A 22,134-nucleotide genomic window follows, 5' to 3' on the forward strand; every position below is an offset into this window, starting at 1 on the left:
TTTCCTCCCCTTTTTGGAAGTACAGTGATGTTTTGAAAAGTTAACTTTTCTGAAATTTTGAAATGAATTTAAGGACTTCTGGATTTGGTGCTCTCAAACTGTTACTGTTCTTTTTTTTTTCTGAGATGGAGTCTCGCTCTGTCACCCAGGCTGGAGTGCAGTGGCATGATCCTGGCTCACTGCAACCTCTGCCCCCCGGGTTCAAGCAATTCTCCTGCCTCAGCCTCCTGAGTAGCTGGGACTACAGGCGTGTACTACTATGCCTGGCTAATTTTTTTATTTTTAGTAGAGATGGGATTTCTCCAGTTCACCAGGCTAGTCATGAACTCCTGACCTCAGGTGATCTACCTGCCTTGGCCTCCCAAAGTGCTTGGGATTACAGGTGCCCAGCCCAAATTGTTCTTACGAATCTCAAATTTATCTCTGGATGGTTAAAAAAAAATTCTAAGGACTGAATAATGTAATATATCTATATAGTAATTTCTTAAAAGTTATGGATATGCTTGATATACATGAAATTTGAGAAAAGGAAAGGAAGTCAATTAAGTTGAATGCTACAAAGAAAAAATACCAGAGTGCATTATGATCTGTCTTCTGAATAAAATGGATACAGAAGCTGATTATGAATTATTGCAGATTAGAAAAATGATCAAAACAATTTAAATAAAGGGTTAAATATGAACAATATGAGAAACAAATGAAAATTTTAGTTCAGCAGTCACTGCTGACTTTACAGAATATGATTTCAAATAACCAACTTCATAACCAGTCAGCAACATATATGTGTTGAACATCTCAAATCCAAAAATCTGGCTGGGCATGGTGGCTCACGCCTGTAATCTCAGCACTTTGAGAGGCTGAGGCGGGTGCATCACGTGAGGTCAGGGGTTCGAGACCAGTCTGGCCAACATGGTGAAACCCTGTCTCTACTAAAAATACAAAAATTAGCCGGGTACAGTGGCACACGCCTGTAATCCCAGCTACTCAGGAGCCTGAGGCAGAAGAATTGTTTGAACCCGAGAGGCGGAGGTCACAGTGAGCTGAGATTACCACTGCACTCCACTGGGCAACAAAGCGAGACGCCACCTCAAAAAAAAAAAAAAAAGCCAGGCTCATGCCTGTAATCCCAGCACTTTGGGAGGCCAAGACAGGTGGATCCCCTGAGGTGAGGAGTTCCAGACCAGCCTGGCCGACATGGTGAAACCCCATCTAGGTACAGAAGTTAGCTGGGCATGGTGGTGTGTGCCTGTAATCCCAGCTACCCGGGAGGCTGAATTGCTTCAGCGTGGGAGGTGGAGGTTGCAGTGAGCCGAGATCGTGCCATTTTACTCCGGCCTTTGGAGACAAGAGCAAAACTCTATCTCAAAAAAAAAAAAAAAAAAATCTGAAACCTAAAGTGTTCCAAAATCCCAAACTTTTGGTATAATGCAAATATTCAAAAATCTGAAATCCAAAACACTTTTTTTCCAAGCTTTTCACATAAGTGATACTCAACCTGTATATACTTCAAAACATCATGTTGTACCTAATACATACATTTTTATCTGTCAGCTCTTTAAATTTTTTGAGACAAGATCCCACTGTGTTGCTCAAACTAGAGTGCAGAGGCACGATCCTAGCTCACTGTAGCCTCAAACTCCTGGGATCAAGTGATCCTGCCACTTCAGCCTCCCAAATAGCTGGGACTACAGGCAGGCACCACCATGCCTGGCTAATTTTTAAATTATTTTTTAGAGACAGGATCTCTATGTTGCCCAGGCTGGGATGCAAATTTAAATAAACAAATTAATTTGAAAGAAAAATAACCCTTCAACACAACCAATCAACTTCACAGAGGGCCTCCTTAAAAAAATAAGCAGCTTATTTACTGCCCCAAACTAGGAATTTCATTCTGGTATATGTTGGATTCCATGTACACACACATACAGATGCTCACTCACACATAAACAGCCAATGGTGTACAGATGCCTAAGAAATTAACAAATAAAGAAATGCATAGCTGAAGCTACACAGATAAGCTAACTAAAAACCAAAAAGATACGGCTTAGTAGGTAAGGCACATGCTTCCCTTCATGAGTAAGGTACAGAGGGTAGTCATCTTTACACCTCCTTCGTTAAAAAAAAAAATGGCAGAGGCCAAGTGTGGTGGCTCATGCCTGTAATCCCAGCATTTTGGGAGGCCAAGGCAGGAGGACTGCTTGAGCCCAGGAGTTTGAGGCCAGCCTGGCCAACAAAGCAAGACTCTACCTCTACAAAAAATTAGAAATTAGCTGGGTGTGGTGGCTCGCACCTATAGTCCCAGCTACGCAGGAGACTGAGGTGGCAGGACTGCTTGAGCACAGAAGGTTGAGGGTGCAGTAAGCCATGATCACGCCACTGTGCTCCAGCCTGGGCAACAGAATGAGACCCGAAAAAAAGCACAGAAAGAAGATAATTCTCATAAGCATCAGCCTACCAAACTAAAGATCTGAATAGGTACATAAAATTTATAAATTTGTTAAAAACACATTTTCTCTCTTTGTCTTTTTAAAATATGAAAGAAAACTTGAAATGTATACCATGACTTTTAGAAAAACCACAATGGTTAGTTGTCTTTATTACCTCTCGGAAAATAGGTGCTAAACAGTGCCCACAATTTTTACTTCGTATGTCCTCTTGCAATATGAAACCCTCTCACTAATATACATACCAATACCAATCAGATTTCAAACATTAAAATGGAAAAAGAATTACCCCGCAGCTCAGTTAAAATGTCTATTTTTTGCTCAAGAATAGCTTCTAGTTGTGTGGCATATGAATCGACATCATAGTCTACTTCTTCAGTCATCTCTAAGAGAGCCTTTTCATCTTCTAACCACCGAATAGATTCCTACAAGGACAAAAATTCGATAATCCAATAAGCCTCTTTGTAAAACAGAAACCAAATTACAATTCTGTTAAATATAATCAAACATACTTAAGATAGTATTCTCTAAAATGTCAATAGACATAAAACATCTTTATTCACAGACAGTATAATTAAGAAATACAGTCGACTCTGGAACAACATGGGTTTCAACTGTGTGGGTCCACTTATGTGTATTTTTTTCAATGTAAGTTACACTGAGTGTGCCTGCCTCTCCTGCCATCCCTTCCACTTCCTCCACTTTTGCCACCCCTGAGACACCAGGTCCAGCCCGCCTCTTCCTCCTCAGCCTACTCAATATGAAGATGATGAGGATGAAGACCTTTATGATAATTCTCCTTCCTTACGATTTTCTTAATACTATTTTCTCTAGCTTACTTTGTGGTAAGAATACCTTATATAACATATGTAACATATAAAATATGTACTCATAGACTTTTATGTTATTGGTAAGGCTTCTGGTCAATAGGCTATTAATAGTTTTTAGGGGAGCTCAAAAGATATATATATATTTCCAACTGTGCTGGGGGTCAGTGTCTTTAACCCTCTGCGGTTTTCAAGGGTCAACTGTATGTCCTCAAAATCTAACACAAACACATGAAAGATGGGCTGAGCAAGATCATTTCACTTCTCTACTTTTACTCTGGATGGGAATTTTGGGGAGAGAATGCATCAAATACATCAATATTAAAGAGGAGAATAAGTCTCAATACCTCAACAGCTGTCCCTAAAACAGGGGAAGAATGTGCATAATAAAGCTACTGAGCACTTTGATGGGGGCTATGGTAGCCTATAACCTGACAAATTAACATATCCAATTACGGACTTACAGTGGTTACACCAAGAGGTAATAACAAATTCCAGCTGTGCATGGCGGCTCACGCCTGTAATCCCAGCACTTTAGGAGGCTGAGGCAGGTGGATCACTTTGAGGTCAGGAGTTCAAGATCAGCCTGGCCAACATGGTGAAACCCTGTCTCTTCTAAAAATACAAAAAATTAGCCAGGTAAAAATACAAAAAAATTATAGGCATGATGGTACATGTCTGTAATCCCAGTTACCTGGGAGGCTGAGGCAGGAAAATAGCTTGAACCCAGGAGGCAGAGGTTACAGTGAGCCGAGATTGCGCAATTGCACTCTAGCCTGGGCAACAGAGCGAGACTGTCTCAAAACAAAAAACAAAACAAGACCCGATCATTCTGAATTAAAGAGCTATTTGGACATAAAAGCTCTTATAGTGGATTTGCTTTTAGGATGCATACAATCTCAATTTTCTAAACATCAATTGACTTTTAGAAAACACAAATATACTCCAATTTTCCTTCTTTTTTTTCTTTGAGTTTCACTTTTGTTGCTCAGGTTGGAGTGCAATGGCGCGATCTCGGCTCACTGCAACCTCCACCTCCTGGGTTCAAGCAATTATCCTGCCTCAGCCTCCCGAGTAGCTGGGATTACAGGCATGTGCCACCATGCCCGGCTAATTCTGTATTTTTAGTAGAGACAGGGTTTCTGCATGTTGGTCAGGCTGGTCTCGAACTCGCAACCTCAGGTGATCTGCCAGCCTTGGCCTCCCGAAGTGCTGGGATTACAGACATGAGGCACTGTGCCCAGTCATATACTCTAATTTTTCTTTCCTTTTCCTTCAGCTATACACTTAATTTTGGTTTAACAAAACTTTTTTTTTGGCGAAATGGCAGATCATAATACAGACGAATGATATAATTTTTTTTTTTAAATTATACGATATAGAGAATTGTAAAAAGAATACAGGGTTCAAAGTCAGAACACCCAATTTTACCAATAAACAGCTGTGAGACTTTATTTAAAAAATGGCAGAGTGGGAAATGATGGTCTTTACATGATACCTTGTTCCAAAACGGCACAGATGACAATTTTCTTTTCTTTTTGTTTTTAAATAGAGATGGGGTTTTGCCATGTTGCCTAGGCTCATCTCTAACTCCTGGGCTCAAGCAATCCACCCACCCTGGCCTCCCAAAGTGCTGGGATTACGGGTGTGCAATTTTCTTAGATTATTAGCGTCCGTTCTCTTCTTAAACACCTGGGCTTGTAAAGAGAGTCTCATAATAAGAGTTTGACTAAAACTCCAGAGTTTTTGTTTTTTTTTTCTCACTCTGTTGCCCAGGCTGGAGTGCAGTGGTGTGATCGCAGCTCACTGCAACCTCTACCTCCCATGCTCAAGGAGTTCTACCTCAGCCTCCCGAGTAGCTGGGACTACAGGCACGCTGTACCACACCCAGCTAATTTTTGTATTTTTTGTAGAGACAGGGTTTCACCATGTTGCTGCCCAGGCTAGTCTTGAATTCCTGGGCTCAAGTGATCCACCCTCCTCGGCCTCCCACAGTGCTGGTATTACAGGCATGAGCCACTGCGCCTGGCCAAACTCTAATAGTTTTAATGAACATGTATCCTAATCTGACATAAAGTATTCTCTGTCATTTTGAGCCCTTTTTCCAGGTTCCTGAATGGCCTACAGCTGAAGTTCCTTTGTTTAATGACAAAGATTTCTTCAACATCAAAGAAGGAATACAGGTCAATAAGGGAGACAGTTGCCGGTATTTTTTCTCAAGAAGTGTTCATAGTATTATAGGAAGGTGAGGGCGGCAGTGTAAGGCAAGTCAATTGTATAGTCTTCATAAAGATGTCCAAATGATATGTTCACTCCCTCAAATATCACCATGATAGGACATTTTCTTGTTTAAAAAAAGGGGAGTAGAGTATCACATAGTAAATACTTTTAACAGGTTGAATGCATAATGGGATGAATGCCTAAGGAGTTACTGCTACAGGTGGTGACATAACACCCTTCCCTCAACCTGCCACTGACAGCTCAGAGTGGTAACTCTCCATCTCCTGAAGTAGTCTACCTTTTCTGCAACAACTGATACTTCCTCAACTGCTCCAAAACCCTTTGAAAGAGTTTTTCTTAACTGCTATCAAATACATTGGCCTAATATTTAGAAGGAAGTACTGGTGGGCAGAAGTGACACTCTTCCCTAAAAATGGACAAACGACAAAAACCAGTAAGAGGGATGGGAGGTAAATAAAGCAGAACGTTTCAGCATAGTGCAAAGAAATGTTATTTGTAGCCATCATTCACTGTATTAAAAATTTGACATGTCATATGCCCTACAAATATACATATACATATAAACAAGTATTTCTGAAAGAATAGTGTGACATTTATGGAATTATGAAAAATTCTTAATTTATCTCAATAAATATTTTCATGGAAGGCCCTGTCTTATTTTACCTGGAACACTGCCCTGTGATCTTCTACAACTTGTTCTTCCATTTCTACCATTTGTGAGACAGCTTCGTGGAAAGTAAACAGTTGTGGAGAAACTTCTTCTTCCTTAAAATAAACATAGTTAAGAAACTATGATATAGTGTGTATTTTAAATGTTATAAAAGTAGTTTTTTTATTTATGAAAATGTCATTTAGAAATTGAAGAGGCTTAAATGGTAAAGGCTAGCAAAATATATATAAAAGGCAAAGCCACAATTTCTTTCTTTAGGTAAAAATATGCAACTCTCAATAAGACAACTCAAACTTAGATGAGTAGGGAATATTTTTCACTTAGCCCAAGCTTTATTGCCGAACTACCCTGAAAGAGTACTCTTTTGGAACAGCCCAACTTTTCAAAAATACAGTTATTGTAGGCTGTAAATGTATGAAATATTTCCTCAGTATTGTTTACTTTTCACTAACAATTTAATTTACATGTTTATCTTAAGTTTCTTTTCTTAAAAGAGATATGAAGATAGTATCTTTAGATGATGAAAAGAAAATGTCTTTCAGGACTATCAAATTAGTGTTGTAAAGGACTTAACTCTTTTTTTTTTTTTTTTTTTGAGACGGAGTCTCGCTTTGTCGCCCAGGCTGAAGTGCAGTGGCGCAATCTCGGCTCACTGCAAGCTCCGCCTCCCGGGTTCCCGCCATTCTCCTGCCTCAGCCTCCTGTGCAGCTGGAACTACAGGCACCCGCCACCGCACCCAGCTAATATTTTGTATTTTTAGTAGAGACAGGGTTTCACCGTGTTAGCCAGGATGGTCTCGATCTCCTGACCTCGTGATCAGCCCGTCTCGGCCTCCCAAAGTGCTGGGATTACAGGCGTGAGCCACCGCGCCCGGCAGAGGACTTAACTCTTAACTAACATTAATTTCTTAAATACACTATAGAATATATTTACCAGTTTTTATAGAAATTTCGATGGACAATTCACAATTTTACTTCATCAACAACAAAAAACATATATAGTTGACTCTAAAACAATACATAGTGGAACAGTACTCGTCCACTTATATCTGGTTTTCAACCAATGCAGACTGAAAATACAGTATTTGAGAGATGTGAGTCCTTCGTATTCAGAGGCCCAAGTTTTCACGTTTGCAAGTTCCATGGGGCCAACTGTGGGACTTGAGTATGCGCAATTTGGGTATATTCAGGCAGTCCTGGAACCAATCCTCCATGTATAACTGGGGTACAACCAAATACAATATATTCATATTTTCATCCTATAGCAAGTCAGAGCTTCTCTGATCCCAGGTCAGGTTCAGATGATAATGTAAAAAAAAAAAACAACTTTGGCTGGGCATGGTGGCTCACTCCTGTAATCCTAGCACTTTGGAAGGCTGAGGCAGGCGGATCACTTGAGGTCAGGAGTTCAAAACCAGCTTGACCATCATGGTGAAACCCCGTCTCTACTAAAAATATAAAATATTAGCTGGGCATGGTGATGTGCGCCTGTAATCCCAGCTACTCGGGAGGCTGAGGCAGGAGAATCACTTGAACCTGGGAGGCGGAGGTTGCAGTGAGCTGAGATTGTGCCACCACACTCTAGTCTGGGCAACAGAGCAAGATTCCATCTCAAAAACAAAACAAAACAAAAAAACAACTTCTCCGATCTCTAGAGCATGTCTTAGATGCTGTTCCATTTTAATCTACTTTGTTAAGACAATATAGCAATAATAATATATACACACGCACCAATACTTAACTAAGGCTAATGCTGAGTCATTGCAAGATAATTCCCTGGGAGTGGCACAGGTGACAGAAATGCACTCTCTCTCAAACATGGAGGCTGTAAAAACTCATGATGTCATACTCCCCTGGATTAGTCTGGTCACCTAACTAACCTCTCCAAATTCAGGCTCTACAGAGGCCCAATAGATGCAAGAATAAAATGGAAAGATATGCTATAGGGAGTACTTATCTTGCTCTGGTTTTCCACATCTTTGGGAGGTAACATATTTAGATGCAGTGCAGGGTTTGCTTTAAAGAGTCTAAAAGCAACTACAGTCTCTCTTAAAAATTCTGGACACAAATGATGGACTGAGGCCAGGATCTCATTTTTAGTTTCTAGGTTCAGAGTTTAAAACTCTTACTTTGAACCAGGTTTTCCCAGTCTTGGAACTATTGACATTGTGTGGGGATAAGGTGAGGGGGACACTCTGGTGCACTGTATCATGTTCAGCAGCATTCCTGGCTCTACCCATTACATGCTAGCGGCATCACCTCAGTTGTGACAACCAAAATGTCCATACATTTTGCTTTGGGGGCCAAACTGCTCCTAGTTAAGAACCACTGCTTTAAGCCCTGCTTTAGTAATCGTGATTTGGAACATGGTAACAAAAAGTAGTGCATGTATTTGTTACTCTAGAATATTTTGGGCTAAGTATCTGCTACAAAGTATTAGAACTAACTAATGTTTTCAAAGAACACTGTATTGCAGGTAGCAATCAGCTTAATTGGTACAAGTTTGGCATTGGAATAAGAAAGATCTAAATTTCAATCTTGGCTTCTGTACTTACTAAAATCTTGGTCAAATTATTTAAACCTTAGAATATCAGTTATAAAGTAGGGATAATTACAGTACCTACTACACTGAGTTGTGATAATGAGATCAGATAATAAAATTCTTAGCAATATATATCATGTGGTAAAAGCTACTATCAATGCTGACTTTTAACATGATGAGAAAATGCCGTAAGACTTAGTGGGAATAGAATGACACAAAACTATACAGAATATGCATTTTAAAAACACACCTTTACATCTCACACACAGAAAAGAACCCTCTCAATACAATAAAAGCAATTATGTGAAAGTGTATTATAGATATCTTTTTATTTCTTTATCTCTTTCTATCCTTATACAATGGGCATGTATTGTTTTTTGTAATTGGGAAATTACAAAAAAAATTTAAATTACAAAATATCATGAAAAATTTTAATCGTACAGAAAAGCAACCAGATTTGACAAATGTTAGTATTTTGCTGTTTGATTTTAATATAGTGCATGCATCCTTTCAATGTAGATGCATATGTCTACAGTTCTTTTTTTAGGCTTTTTTCAATTTTTTTTGAGATGGAGTCTCACTCTTGACACCCAGACTGGAGTGCAGTGGTGGGATCTCAGCTCACTGCAGCCTCCGCCTCCCAGTTTCAAGCGATTCTCATCCCTCAATGTCCTGAGTAGCTGGGACTACTACAGGTATGAGCCACCACACTGGGCTAATTTTTTTATTGTTAGCTAATTTTTGCATTGTTAGTAGAGACAGGTTTTACCATGTTGGCCAGGCTGGTCTTGAACTCCTGACCTTAAGTGATCTGCCCACCTCAGCCTCCCAAAGTGCTGGGATTACAGGTGTGAGACACCGCGCCCAGCCTGTTTTCGAGCTTTTTAATAAGATATTTGTTATATGTATAATTTTTAAAGTTGTTTTTCCCTATATTACTTTAATTTTTTCCCAAATTATAATATCAGACAACAATCTGAGGGAAAAAAATGAATAGTTTAGATTGGGGGTTGCATACTTCCTTAAAGGGCCAGATAATACATGTTGGGTTTATGAACCACATAGTCTCTGTTACTGCTGTTACAGTAAGAAAGCAGCCAGACAACCCTAAAGAGAATGTTCCAATAAAACTTTATTTGTAAAAACAGATGGCTGGCCCACAGGCTGTAGTTTGCTGACCCCTGACTTATTTATTCATTTATTTTAAGAGACAAGGTCTCGCTCTGTCACCTAGGCTAGAGTGCAGTGATGCTACAACAGCCCACTGCAGCCCAGAATTCCTGTACTTACGCAATCCTCCTGCCTCAGCCTGCCTAGTGGCTAGACCTACAGGTGGATACCACCACACCTGGATGATTTTTAAATTTTTTATAGCAAAAGGTCTCATTAAATTGTCTAGGCTGGTCTTGCACTCCTGGCCTAAAGCAGTCCTCCCACTCAGCCTCCCAAATTGGTGGGATTAAAGGCTTGAGCGACCACACCCACAGCCTGACCCCCCTAAATGATAGTTTTCAGTTAAGTTCTGCTACTGATGAAATGAACTAAGATTATATCACTTACAACTATAGTAAGTCACTCACATTTTGTTCACAAAGAAGTTTTAGATCATCTCTCTGAGGGGAACTCCCCACACCCCACTGTGTCTCTAAGTCATCAATCTGGTTTGGTGGATGGTGCATTATTGGACGAACATCACCAGCAGCAGTTGGATCTACAGTCAATTCTTTGACCCTATAAATATATAAGAGGTATCTAAAGTTAAAAACACTCATGCGGAGGAACAAGAAAATACCAACCTATTCAATATACAAGCAATTCAGTTAACATACTAAGATTGATGATGTCACCTTTATAGGTAAAATTTATCTGAAATCTATAGAAACACATAAATGGTTGTTTAATTTTAGGAAATCTACTTAGATAACTTTATATAATTCATATTATACTAATTATATCAAATATAATTATTGTGCAAACTAAATGAGAATTAACAAAGTATGTAGATTCAGTATTCAAAGAAAAAAAGTTGCAATTTAAAAATTTTTTTTAAATTTTCAATTTTTTTAACTACTGGTTCATCAAAGTGGATGTTATTGCAATTAAATTATATGAACCGAAAAATGTAAACAATAACAGTTAGACCAATAACTGGACCACTGCTGAAACAAAACAAAAAAAACCCTGCAGATTTCTGGTAGTTATCATGCTCAATTAAAATAGCTACATGTAAAATAATTTTATTTATAATGTATAAAGATTATAAGGTTTTAAGTTTTATCATTTGAAAAGAGTTTACTCATTATATTTAAACTTACACATTTGGGAGAGGGTAAGCTTTCTTTACTTTAAAAAAAAAACACTTTTTGTTTTTCACCACAGTGGCCAGGTTGGTCTAGAATTCTCAACCTCAGGTGATCCACCAACCTCTGCCTCCCAAAGTGCTGGGAGTACAGGTGTAACCCACCACACCCAGCCAAAAGAGGGTAAACTTTCTATGTCAAGAGGCTCCTTGCAGACAAGGAAACTCATAAGATCATACAGCATAAAGGCAATCTCTTCATTTTAAGCAAGATAATTTATCTTTTAACAATTTATCTTTTAATGGTAAGTATGCAAAAGTGACATCATCTTCAAAAATATGAGGGGGAAATAGGAAGCCTGAATTCTAAATCAACATTTTAAAGCAAACAAATTAATAAAAGACGTAAGAATGCAGATCATGCAATACAACCACCACCTGCCAAATGAAATGAAAATGAAAACTAAAATGGCTCAGGACAAACATAGCAAATGAAATGTTTATACAAAGCACAATTCAAAAGAAACTATAAAGATAAACATCTTATGTATAGAATGAAGTAGACCTGGTAACTGAAGGAGAAAAGTCGTCATATTCATAAGAAGGAGAGAGATCAGGGCGACTGCCACTACCCTGTGAGAAGGGAATGTCTGATGGACTAATTCCAAACTCCTTTACTCTGCAGCACCAAAACAGCAACAAATTAAAAGAAAATGCTCTTGAAAGACAGCAATGCACACTGCACATTTTCATTGAGTATTCACTTTTGTTTAGAAAAGGATATTGATATTGTTGTGACAATGTATTTAGAATATTATTTTACAAATAACAAATTTTAAGAGGTTTTTGAACATCTTTGTTCTGTCGATCCCCTGCTCTATAGTCCTAGGTCTTTCCTTTCTGGTGTATTTTCCTCTTTTCTCATAATCCTTCCTAGAAGTTTAACTAAATCACTTAAATCTGAAATGCCCCTCTAACTACAAGACCACTCAATCTAATTTCTTCACCTAGTCAGTACCATGACTATTTGTTTATTAGCATTCATGACTCTTCAACATTTTTGCCATCTTTTTCAAACTGGACACAAGGGAATTAAGTACTAATGCCTTAAGGTATCCATTGTTTGTAATGAATTAACTTCTTTCCTATGCATCCAGAATGGTATTAGCTGTGAAATGTCCTTAGTATAACTGAGAAAATATTCACTCTATTTTCAGTGGTTGGTGATTCAGATGAAGAACTCTGGTTGAGAACAGCCTTTAGCAATGAAATTTAAATTGCTTTTGTTAACATCTTCAAGTTACATTTAACCAAATTATGATTTTTCTCACCCCATCTATGTAATTCCTTATGTCTCCTTTGGGCCAACCCTATTTCATATCAATAGAAAATATTTAAGTACCTCCTACATGTCAGGTATTAGGATTAGTAATTGTTAGGCATTATATTATTTAGTCCTTCAACCATCTTTGATTTTATAGATGAGAAAAGTGACTCAGAAATCAAGTATCTTCTCTAAGGTCACTCACTGAGAATGTGGCATAACTGAGGTTAAAACCTAGCCCTGAGTACAAAGCCTATGTTATTTAAACACTTCAATATAATAACCATATTCTCTGATTTTCTTGTCATTTCTCTTAGGTTGAACTAAATGAAATTCCCTTCTTTATAGGTCAAAAACAAGTATCAATATCTTCATATAAATCAAACTAACATATTTCCTCTACTAACAGTCTTTCTTTGACCTATTGGTAATATCTACTGTCAAAGGTTCAATATTGGATTCATCTGCCCTTTATCCTTGAAAGTTTATTTACCACACATGCTGAAAAATGTAAATATCTTTTTTTTTTCTTTTTGAGATAAGGTCTCACCATATCACCCAGGTTGTACTGCAGTGGCTCAATCATGGCTCACTGCAGCCTTGACTCAAGTGATCCTCCCATCTCAGCAGGGACTACCAGTGGCGTGCCACCACCCCCAGCTAATTTTTTATTTTTTTGTAGAGATGTGGTCTCATAAGGTTGCTCAGGCTGGTCTCAAACTCCTGGACTCAAGTGATCCTCCTGCCTTGGCCTCCCAAAGTACTAGGATTACAAGCATGAGCTACGGCATCTGGCCTGAAAAATCTAAATTTCTAATATGAACAACTATTTTCACTCCCACCCCATTTCTTATCTAAATCTTTTAATTTAGACACACTATTAGCTTCATCCATACATTTTTTCCTCTATCCAAAGCTCTCTTGCCCAAGCCAAACTATACTACGTACAAGAATCATATTCTTCAATGTTACTAAAAACTCCTAATCACTCTAATCACTCTAACCTCTTCCATTACGCAAAGATTAAGTATCTCTGCTTCAGGACAGAGGCCACTGTCTGTTTCTCACATATCCTATAATTTTTTTTCCCTTGGTACAACCATTCCTTCCACTCTGAAAGTTTTCCCCTGTACTCTCCTCTCAAATATCTCTAATTGTCTCGCTGGGTGCAGTGGCTTATGCTGTAATCCCAGCACTTTCAGAGGCTGAGGTGGGCAGATCACTTACGGTCAGGAGTTCGAGACCAGCCTGGCCAACATGGTGAAACTCCATCTCTATTAAAAAATACAAAAAAATTAGCTGGGCGTGGTGACGGGCACCTGTAATCCCAGCTACTTGGGAGGCTGAGGCAGGAGAATCGCTTGAACCCAGGAGTCAGAGGCTGCAGTGAGCTGAGATTGTGCCACTGCACTCCAGCCTGGGTGACATAGCAAGACTCCATCTTAAATAAATAAATAAAGTATCTCTAATTGTCATCTGATGAACTGGACTTGTCAACTTAATCACTTAGCAGCAATGTGTACTATTACAAACTATCCCACAATTCCCACATAAAATTTTCAAAGTATATGATTCTAATATAAGGATATGAAAAAACATTGCTTTCACATCTGTCTAACTGAATTTTTAAGACAGAACTGCTCACTAAAGTAGCAACAGGAATAACTATTCCTATTATTTCAGGTACTGTGCTAAACATTTTACACAGATCACTTCTTTTACTCCTCAAAAACAATCCTTTAAGATGGACACGGTCATTAACTGTCCATTCTAAAGATGAGGAAATAAGGGCAGAGAGAGGTTAAGTAACTTTCCTGAGGCTTTGGTACCATTAAGTAGTAAGGAAGTTATTAAACCTATTTTGTCCTGAGAAATAACACTTCAATCACTAAGCTATGTCTTAAATACAAAAAAGTTTAAACAGTTAAGAGAGAAATAGTTTCCTAAAAATACGAAAATTTTAATGTAATGCCATCTACCCACCACCTCAAAGTATTGGCCTAAATAAAATAAGGCAGAATAGCATAAAGGAGGAATTAATTATTTTTGGCTGTTAAAAAAAATACTGACTCTTAAGGTCATAAAACATTGGTATGAGTATCAAGGAAGGTTGAAAATCTTTATTCCTAGAGATTTGATTTCCTAGGAAATAAAATTGAAAAAATTATGTGTCTGATATGGTCAGGCCCTGTGTCTCCACTCAAATCTCATCTTGAATTATTATTTCCAAGTGTCAAGGGAGAGACCACGTGGAGGTAATTGAATCATGGGGGCAACTTCCTCCATGCTGTTCTCGTGATAGTGAGTTCTCGTAAGATCTAATGGTTTTATAGGTGGCTCTTCCCAAGTTTGCTTGGCGCTTCTCCTTCCTGCTACCTTGTGAAGGTGCCTTGCTTCGCTTCCCCTTCCCCTTCCACCATGACTGTAAGTTTCCTGAGGTCTCTGCGGCCATGCTGAACTGTGAGTCAAATAAACCTTCCTAAATTCCCCAGTCTCAGGTATTCCTTTGTAGCAGTGTGAGAACGGATTAATATAGTGTCCCAAATGGTTAGTCATGTTGCAAGTGAGTTACATGATATAACAGTAGGTTAAAACATTTTACTTTGACCTAAGTGATCTAGAGGAACAGATAGATATAGCATTTTCACAATATTAGGGAGCAATCTTTTGTCGTCTCAAATCTTAAGAAACAGAGGGGTTTTGTTTGTTTTAATTCTATAACATGGCAAGAATCTACTACACTAGGCTGTTCCTCATCTTTCTCAAGAATTATTCTGAAATAAGAAACATTTTAAATTAATAATAAAAATCCCACATATCAAAAATGTTAATTACAAAGATCAATTAAAACTAACACAATAAGCTAGAAGCTCATAATTAAAACTTTAAAAGGGATTAAATTTAGAAAATACAATAGTTCATACTTAGAAATGTAGTTCTATTACTTTTTTCTTTTTTAAGACAAGGTCTTGCTCTGTTGCCCAGGCTAGAGTACAGTGGTGCAATCACAACTCACTGTAGATTCAACATTCCAGGTTCAAGCAATCCTCTCACCTCAGCCCCCCAAGTGCCTGGGACTACAGATGCAAGCCACTACACCAGGCTAATTTTTGTATTTTTTATAGAGATGGGGTTTTGCTATGTTGCCCAGGCTGGTCTCAAATTTCTGGGCTCAAGCAATCCACCCGCCTGGGCCACCAAAAGCACTGGGATTAAAGGTGTAAGCCACCACACCTGGCCCTATTACATTTTTAAAGAAGTGATTATATTTTAATACCTTTTTACAAAAGCTCAATAGGTTTATACTGTCCAACAGTGTTTACTACCATTTAAAAAATCTCTTTAGAAACAAGATGCAAAAAAATCTGGGGGGTTATAATACCATTTGTGTAATGTTCAAATACAGCTACCTATGTTACCGAGAGACAACATTCATAGGTAATAAAATTATTTTTATAAAGAGGAAAAAAAAAAAACAAGTAAAGTATTCCACAGAAGTTAATACATAGGTTACATCGGGGTAGAGATAAATGAATAAGGCATGTTATTCAGGATTTGTGAACAGGAAGGAGCACATGGGGAACCTTTTGGGGGGCCAATAATGCTCTATTTCCCAAACCAATGACAGGAGTTTTCACTTTATAAACATCCATTATCCATTTAATTATTCACTTATACTTTAGGTACTTTTCTATATGCATAAGTATTTTACATTTTAATAAAAAATTTTAAAATAACATTTCCATAATGATTAAAACAAAGAAATAGGACAGATACTTCTGTCCAGCAAAATTAAGAGAACTGTTATACTAGAATTAAGAGAACTGCTATACTAGAAATGGATTACAAAGAGGAATTTTGTCTCTAGGTTAAAATCACAAATTTAACATTTGAGAAGAGAAATTTAACATTAAATAGTCATTCAAAATAAGATCAGTGGTAAATAAAGTCACTCAAGAGCAGTGGGGAAAAAATCTATGGATCAAATATAAATATGCCCGTTATAATTCAAAGTTCCAAAGGCATTTCATGACTATATAGAATAAACTGCTTTAGTAGTCCATAATGCATTCTGTCCTTCTATCTGTAATAACCCAGTTATAATGTTTATAATGTTTTTAAGACTATTAATATGAATAACAAAAATCTAACCCACATAGAACACCAGAAAGGGCCAGGTTGGGTGGCTCACGCCTATAATCCTATCACTTTGGGTGGCCGAGGTGGGTGGATCACCTGAAGTCAGGAGTTCAAGACCAGCCTAGCCAACATAGTGAAACCCAGCCTCTACTAAAAATACAAAAATTAGCCAGGTATGGTGGCACACGCCTGTGGTCCCAGATACCCAGGGGACTGAGGCAGGAAAATCGCTTGAACCCAGGAAGTGGAGGTTGCAGTGAGCTGAGATCACACCACTGCACTCCAGCCTGAGTGACAGAACGAGACTCTGTCTCAAAAAATAAATTAAAAAAAAAAAAAAAGAGAACACCAGAAAGAACTGTGCTATCACTTCTTCCTCAAATCCTAGATTCCCCATATATAGCATTTAATATTATCAGGCATATTCTGGACCATATACCAAAACAATTTAAGAAATACAAACTAGTCCCTGACATTGATTTACTTCAGAGTCTTAATGTAATAAGAAGAATTTGCATGATTTAAATGCAGTAAAATATTAGGAAATAAAACAGTGAAACGGAAACCTTGTTCTAGGATAAAAAGACCAATTTTACTAAAGTGATTAATCCCTTCCCAAATTACCCATTTCCACTTATTTTTAGAATTTGACAAAATGATTCTACGTATCATCTTAAGGAATAATATGCAAAACATTTTTTTTTTGAAAACTGAAAGAACAATGTAGTAAGATTTACCCTATCAGATATTAAATTATACTGCATACTGCTCTACTCCCCTCAAATTTCAAAATGCAGAACTATCTCTCATACCTATTTGCATATCTTAACGTATTAAGAGTATTTTCACAGGATGCCATTCCTGGAGAGATTGTGGCAATCTACAGAAAAAAAATGCAGAGGTAAAGAAAATGTCATAAGTGATCAAGACAATAATACCGACATACAGCTCATTTAGGTCTAATCTTACCATGATTATTTAAAAATAAAGACTTATTAATGTTATCTCAACTCCAAGATCATATTATCATATCTATAATCAGATAAAGTCTAGTTAAATACAAACTCTGAAGGCACCAAAAAACAATCAAAATCCAGCAGAAATGGAGAGGTTAACACCTGGAAGGAATAGTACTGACTGATCCCCACTCCGCCCGACTTTTTTTTTTTAAACAGCTTTTTGACAGAGGGCAAGCTCTGCTGCTGTCACACAGGGCAACTAAAACTTAACTGAAAACTTGCAGTCTCTCTGGTTAAGAAATTAAAGGATATAGTTTGGGAGTGCAGTTCATAGCAGCTGGAAAAGTAAACTTTGTCCCAGAAGGGAAAGTGCTACAGAGAGTGTGGTACTCTCCCTTCTGGGACAAACTTTTATATATAAACTGCCCAAATCCCTAGCTGATTCCTGACCTAGACATACACAAGGCAAACTATAGGCAACACAGCTAAATCTGAAAGGACTAAACAAACTTTCAATTACAGTTGTTGCCCAGGGGAGATAAGAGTTTGGAGTAAGTTTAAATTTCTGCTAAACAAAAAACCAATAACCTTCAGAAGAACATAACAGAATCCAGTCTCTACATTCATTCATAACACACATGATATAACCCCAAATTACCAGACATATGACCATAAAGAAAAGTGTGACCTATACTCAAAATGAAAGAGAGAGAGAGAAAGAGAAAGAGAAAAAGAAAAAGGAAAAAAATCAAGAAAGACCAGCTCTCGAGAACACCTAGATGCTGAAATTATATAACTGCAATATAATCCTCTCTGTCAGAGTGGGAGGGACCACATCTTAAATATCACCATATCACTCATAATAGAAGGTTTCAAATGATGGTCACTAACTAATACATTTTCCATAAATATTGTGTAGTTATTCCTTCAGGATTAAAATAAAACAAACAAAAAATAAACTTACCATGCAGGTACGAGAGTTTTCACCTATGAAAGAATCTCTTAACACCTGAGTGAGTTTACTTGCACGGAAAGGAGTATGAGGTTTATTTCTACCTAAGGCTCTGATGCACTCCTGAAAATTAAGAAAACAAGTCTCACAGATTAGTCTTTCTTATAAAGGGTAATCTTAATTAACATATGTTAAAAGGTCTTTTACTACAACTTCAACATTTAAGGTCTGATCAGCTGTGAAAATTCTAACAGTTTTATTTATTTATTTATTTTGAGACAAAGTCTCGCTCTGTCACCCAGGCTGGAGTATGGTGGCACAATCTTGGCTCACTACAACCTTTGCCTCTGGGCTTCAGGCAATTCTCCTACCCCAGGCTCCCAAGTAGCTGGGATTACAGGTGCCTGCCACCACGCCTGGCTAAGTTTTGTATTTTTAGTAGAGATGGAGTTTCACCATGTTGGCCAGGCTGGTATCGAACTCCTAACCTCAGGGGATCCACCCGCCTCAGCCTCCCAAAGTCCTGGGATTACAGGTGTGAGCCACCGCGCCTGGCCAACAGTTTTAAAGCATAGTGTAGATGTTTCCATAAATGCTAATTCAAGAAAATAAAAAATGACAACAAAAAAGCCTACTTTATTCTTCCAAGAGATATTTCTGGAAACTATGACTAGTGTTTGAAAGTGACAGGCAGTAGGATAACTGTAAAAAGTTAATTTCTTAACATGGCACTCCAAAAGAAAAAAACACAGTCTTATTATAGCCTTCCCAGCTTTGCTTTTCTACTCAAGGAAAAGATGCAATAACATGGCCTAACATTTTGAAAGCCATTCCACGTTTTTCTGAGAAACTATTTCTTAGCTCAATTCAGTAGTTCATTGCCCTCCTCCTAGAAAATATGGCTAATTAAGACCCTCTGGGCTGGGCACAGTGGCTCATGCCTGTAATTCAAGCACTTTGGAAGGTAGATCACGACGTCAGAAGTTCGAGACCAGCCTAGCCAACATGGTGAAACCCCTATCTACTAAAAATACAAATATTAGCTGGGCGTAGTGGTACGTGCCTGTAATCCCAGCCGCTGGGGAGGCTGAAGTAGGAGAATGGCTTGAACCCAGGAGGTGGAGGTTGCAGTGAGCTGAGATTGCACCTGAGACTACACTGAGAGTACTCCAGTCTGGGCGACAGAGCAAGACACAGTCTCAAGAAAAATAAAGACCCTCTGGAGTCTACCTATGTAGCCCCAGAACTGACCTACTAACTCACATATCCTTTATCCCATCTAAAAAGAATAAAGAATGTGTGCAAGGAAAAATTCTGGGTATAATAAAATCACACTATAAATTATAAGCATCTGAATTCGAAAACCTCTCTTTTTATTAGGTAAAACAAGTACTATTATTTTGCAACTGAGTAAAGAAAATTAAAGTTAAAAGCAAAAGACTTTTCATGATAAAATATATTTTATTTACCTTGAGTGCTAAAAGGCTTTTATTAATTTCAGCACCTTCAAGCCTAGTTTGCCTGTCCGCACTGGAAGTATCAGCTCCTCTTTCATTTCCAGCCAAATCAATGAGAGAAAATTTGCCATGTAGTTTTCCTTTCCTTCTAAGAATAATCTGAAACACTGCATGGCTCCGAGATGAATGTGCATTTGCAGATGTTTGACCGGATGTTCTGCAATATGATTAGGGACACATCTTGATACATAAAAACTTCAATTAACATGTTCAAACCACATTATTTTCATTAAAAACAACAGCAGCAACAAACACCGATTTAGCTAGTTTTCATCTTTTAAATACAGATAAGACACTGAGTTGTAACACTTACATAGAACCAGATTCATACAATTTAATCTGGCATATTTCTAATATATTTGTAATATAGAATCAATATAATAATTGTCACTCACATTTACATGTAACATAAGTTTTTATGAACAATGATTTTTACTTCCAAGATATATTGACAGATAACATCCTCGTTTTGTTATGCTATACCCAGAGTTTCTAAAACTGAAGTTTCCTTTCTTAATCAAAATGAAATTTACCTGCAACTGTTGCCTATGTCAATGAGTTTCAGTACATCTTCAACACATTTGACCTCCCGTTCCTGTAATCCCACCACTTGAACCTGCTGTTTTCCATCTTCTAGAACTCTTAATTTTGTTTTCCTATTTAGCAAGTCAAACACCTATGAAAAACCATATTCAAATTAGAAAACTAGCTTTAAAGTAAAAAAGAGTGGCTCACGCCTGCAATCCCAGCATTTTGGGAGGCTGAGGCAGGAGGATGGCTTGAGCTCAGGAGTTCAAAACCAGCCTGGGCAACATAGTGAGACGCTGTCTCTGCTAAAAACAAAAAAAATTAGCTGGGCATGGTGCTGCATGCCTATAGTCGCAGCTACTAGGAAAGCTGAGGCGGGAAGCTCATGAGATTGAAGCTACAGTGAGCTGTGATCATGCCACTGCACTGCAGCATGGGTGACAGAGCGAGATCCTGTGGCAATTAAAATATCAGTTCTATAAAAATAAGTCACCCAGAGTTTAAGAATTATTTCAGAGATTAAAATAATAATTAGAATAAGAATTCTCAACATTGAAGTTGAAAAGTTTCAAAGGACATTTAAAAAAAAAAAATCATAACATAAATTCTAACATAAAAGTTCTAAATACACATAAATTATGGTGGTCAAGGCTGCACAACAATGTGAATATATTTAATGCCACTGAACTTAAAAATGGTTAAAATGGCAAATGTTATATTATATATATATATTTAAAAAAATTAAAATAAAAAAAGTTCCCACTTACCTTTCCACTATAAATTTCAAAGAAGGTTGCATATACTTGAAGTTCTAGCTTCTTATAGTTTGGCTTCTTTAGCATTAAAAAGACATCTCGAGCTGTCAAGAATTTCATATACAGAAAATTGAGATGCAATAAATATTTTTAAAAAGCAACTCAAATTGTCTATTTCTAGAGAAATCAGTTAATCTTTACCTAGGATAATAGTATCAATAATAAAAATGAGAAATAAAGTGAATATTGATTTTACAAAAAATAGTATTAATAGAAGCTATTCTCTTTCATATTGCATAAAAGGGTGCTACTTTTATTTATATATATTAATATTTATATTTATAAATAGCATAAAATTACAGGTGGTCATAATGAGGTTATTCTCATACCATAGCTAGCTTTTTACAGTTCAGAAATTCAACAATTGAGACTAATCTCCAACAATGTGCTAGAATATGCTGACAAATATAATCAAGATTTCTGCCCCCTCAAAGTCAATCTTACAGTTTTTTTTTTTTTTTTTGAGATGGGGTCTTGCTCTGTTGCCCAGGCTGGAATGCAGTGGCGTGGTCTTGGCTCACTGCAACCTCTGCTTCCTGGGTTCAAACCATTCTTCTGTCTCAGCCTCCCGAGTAGCTGGGATTACAGGTGCCCGCCACCACACCTGGCTAAGTTTTTTTTTCGTATTTTTAGTAGAGATGGGGTTTCACCATGTTGGCCAGGCTGGTCTCGAACTCCTGACCTCAAGTGATCCACCCACCTTGGCCTCCCAAAGTGCAGGGATTATAGGCGTGAACCACCACGCCCAGCCTACAGTTCTTTTCTTCTTTAAAAAAAAAAAAAACACACTCTTGTGAATATATAATCTTACAGTTCTTTTCAAGCAATCTAATAACCTATAATTGACATAATAGACAGTCAATATAGCATTATAGTT

At 37.6% G+C, this 22,134-nt stretch overlaps 1 protein-coding gene across 6 annotated transcripts in view; it reads right to left on the reverse strand.

Annotated features, from left to right (window-relative positions):
• Positions 1-22,134, reverse strand: part of KIF2A (kinesin family member 2A) — an 84,119-nt gene that overhangs the window by 6,893 nt on the left and 55,092 nt on the right. For 4 of the 6 annotated variants that reach the window (XM_007973624.3, XM_007973638.3, XM_007973634.3 and 1 more), the window contains exons 12-20: positions 21,210-21,301; positions 20,448-20,590; positions 19,867-20,071; positions 18,410-18,520; positions 17,299-17,366; positions 11,588-11,701; positions 10,304-10,454; positions 6,176-6,277; positions 2,734-2,869 (exon numbers count right to left, since the gene is read on the reverse strand). In XM_007973624.3, coding sequence (XP_007971815.1) covers positions 2,734-2,869; positions 6,176-6,277; positions 10,304-10,454; positions 11,588-11,701; positions 17,299-17,366; positions 18,410-18,520; positions 19,867-20,071; positions 20,448-20,590; positions 21,210-21,301 — 1,122 coding nt within the window. The remainder of the gene's footprint in view (positions 1-2,733; positions 2,870-6,175; positions 6,278-10,303; positions 10,455-11,587; positions 11,702-17,298; positions 17,367-18,409; positions 18,521-19,866; positions 20,072-20,447; positions 20,591-21,209; positions 21,302-22,134) is intronic. The other 2 variants (XM_007973639.3, XM_007973644.3) reach the window with 1 other exon arrangement.

This window comes from Chlorocebus sabaeus, chromosome 4 (assembly GCF_047675955.1).
Source record: "Chlorocebus sabaeus isolate Y175 chromosome 4, mChlSab1.0.hap1, whole genome shotgun sequence".
In the NCBI taxonomy this organism is placed as follows: Eukaryota; Metazoa; Chordata; class Mammalia; order Primates; family Cercopithecidae; genus Chlorocebus; species Chlorocebus sabaeus.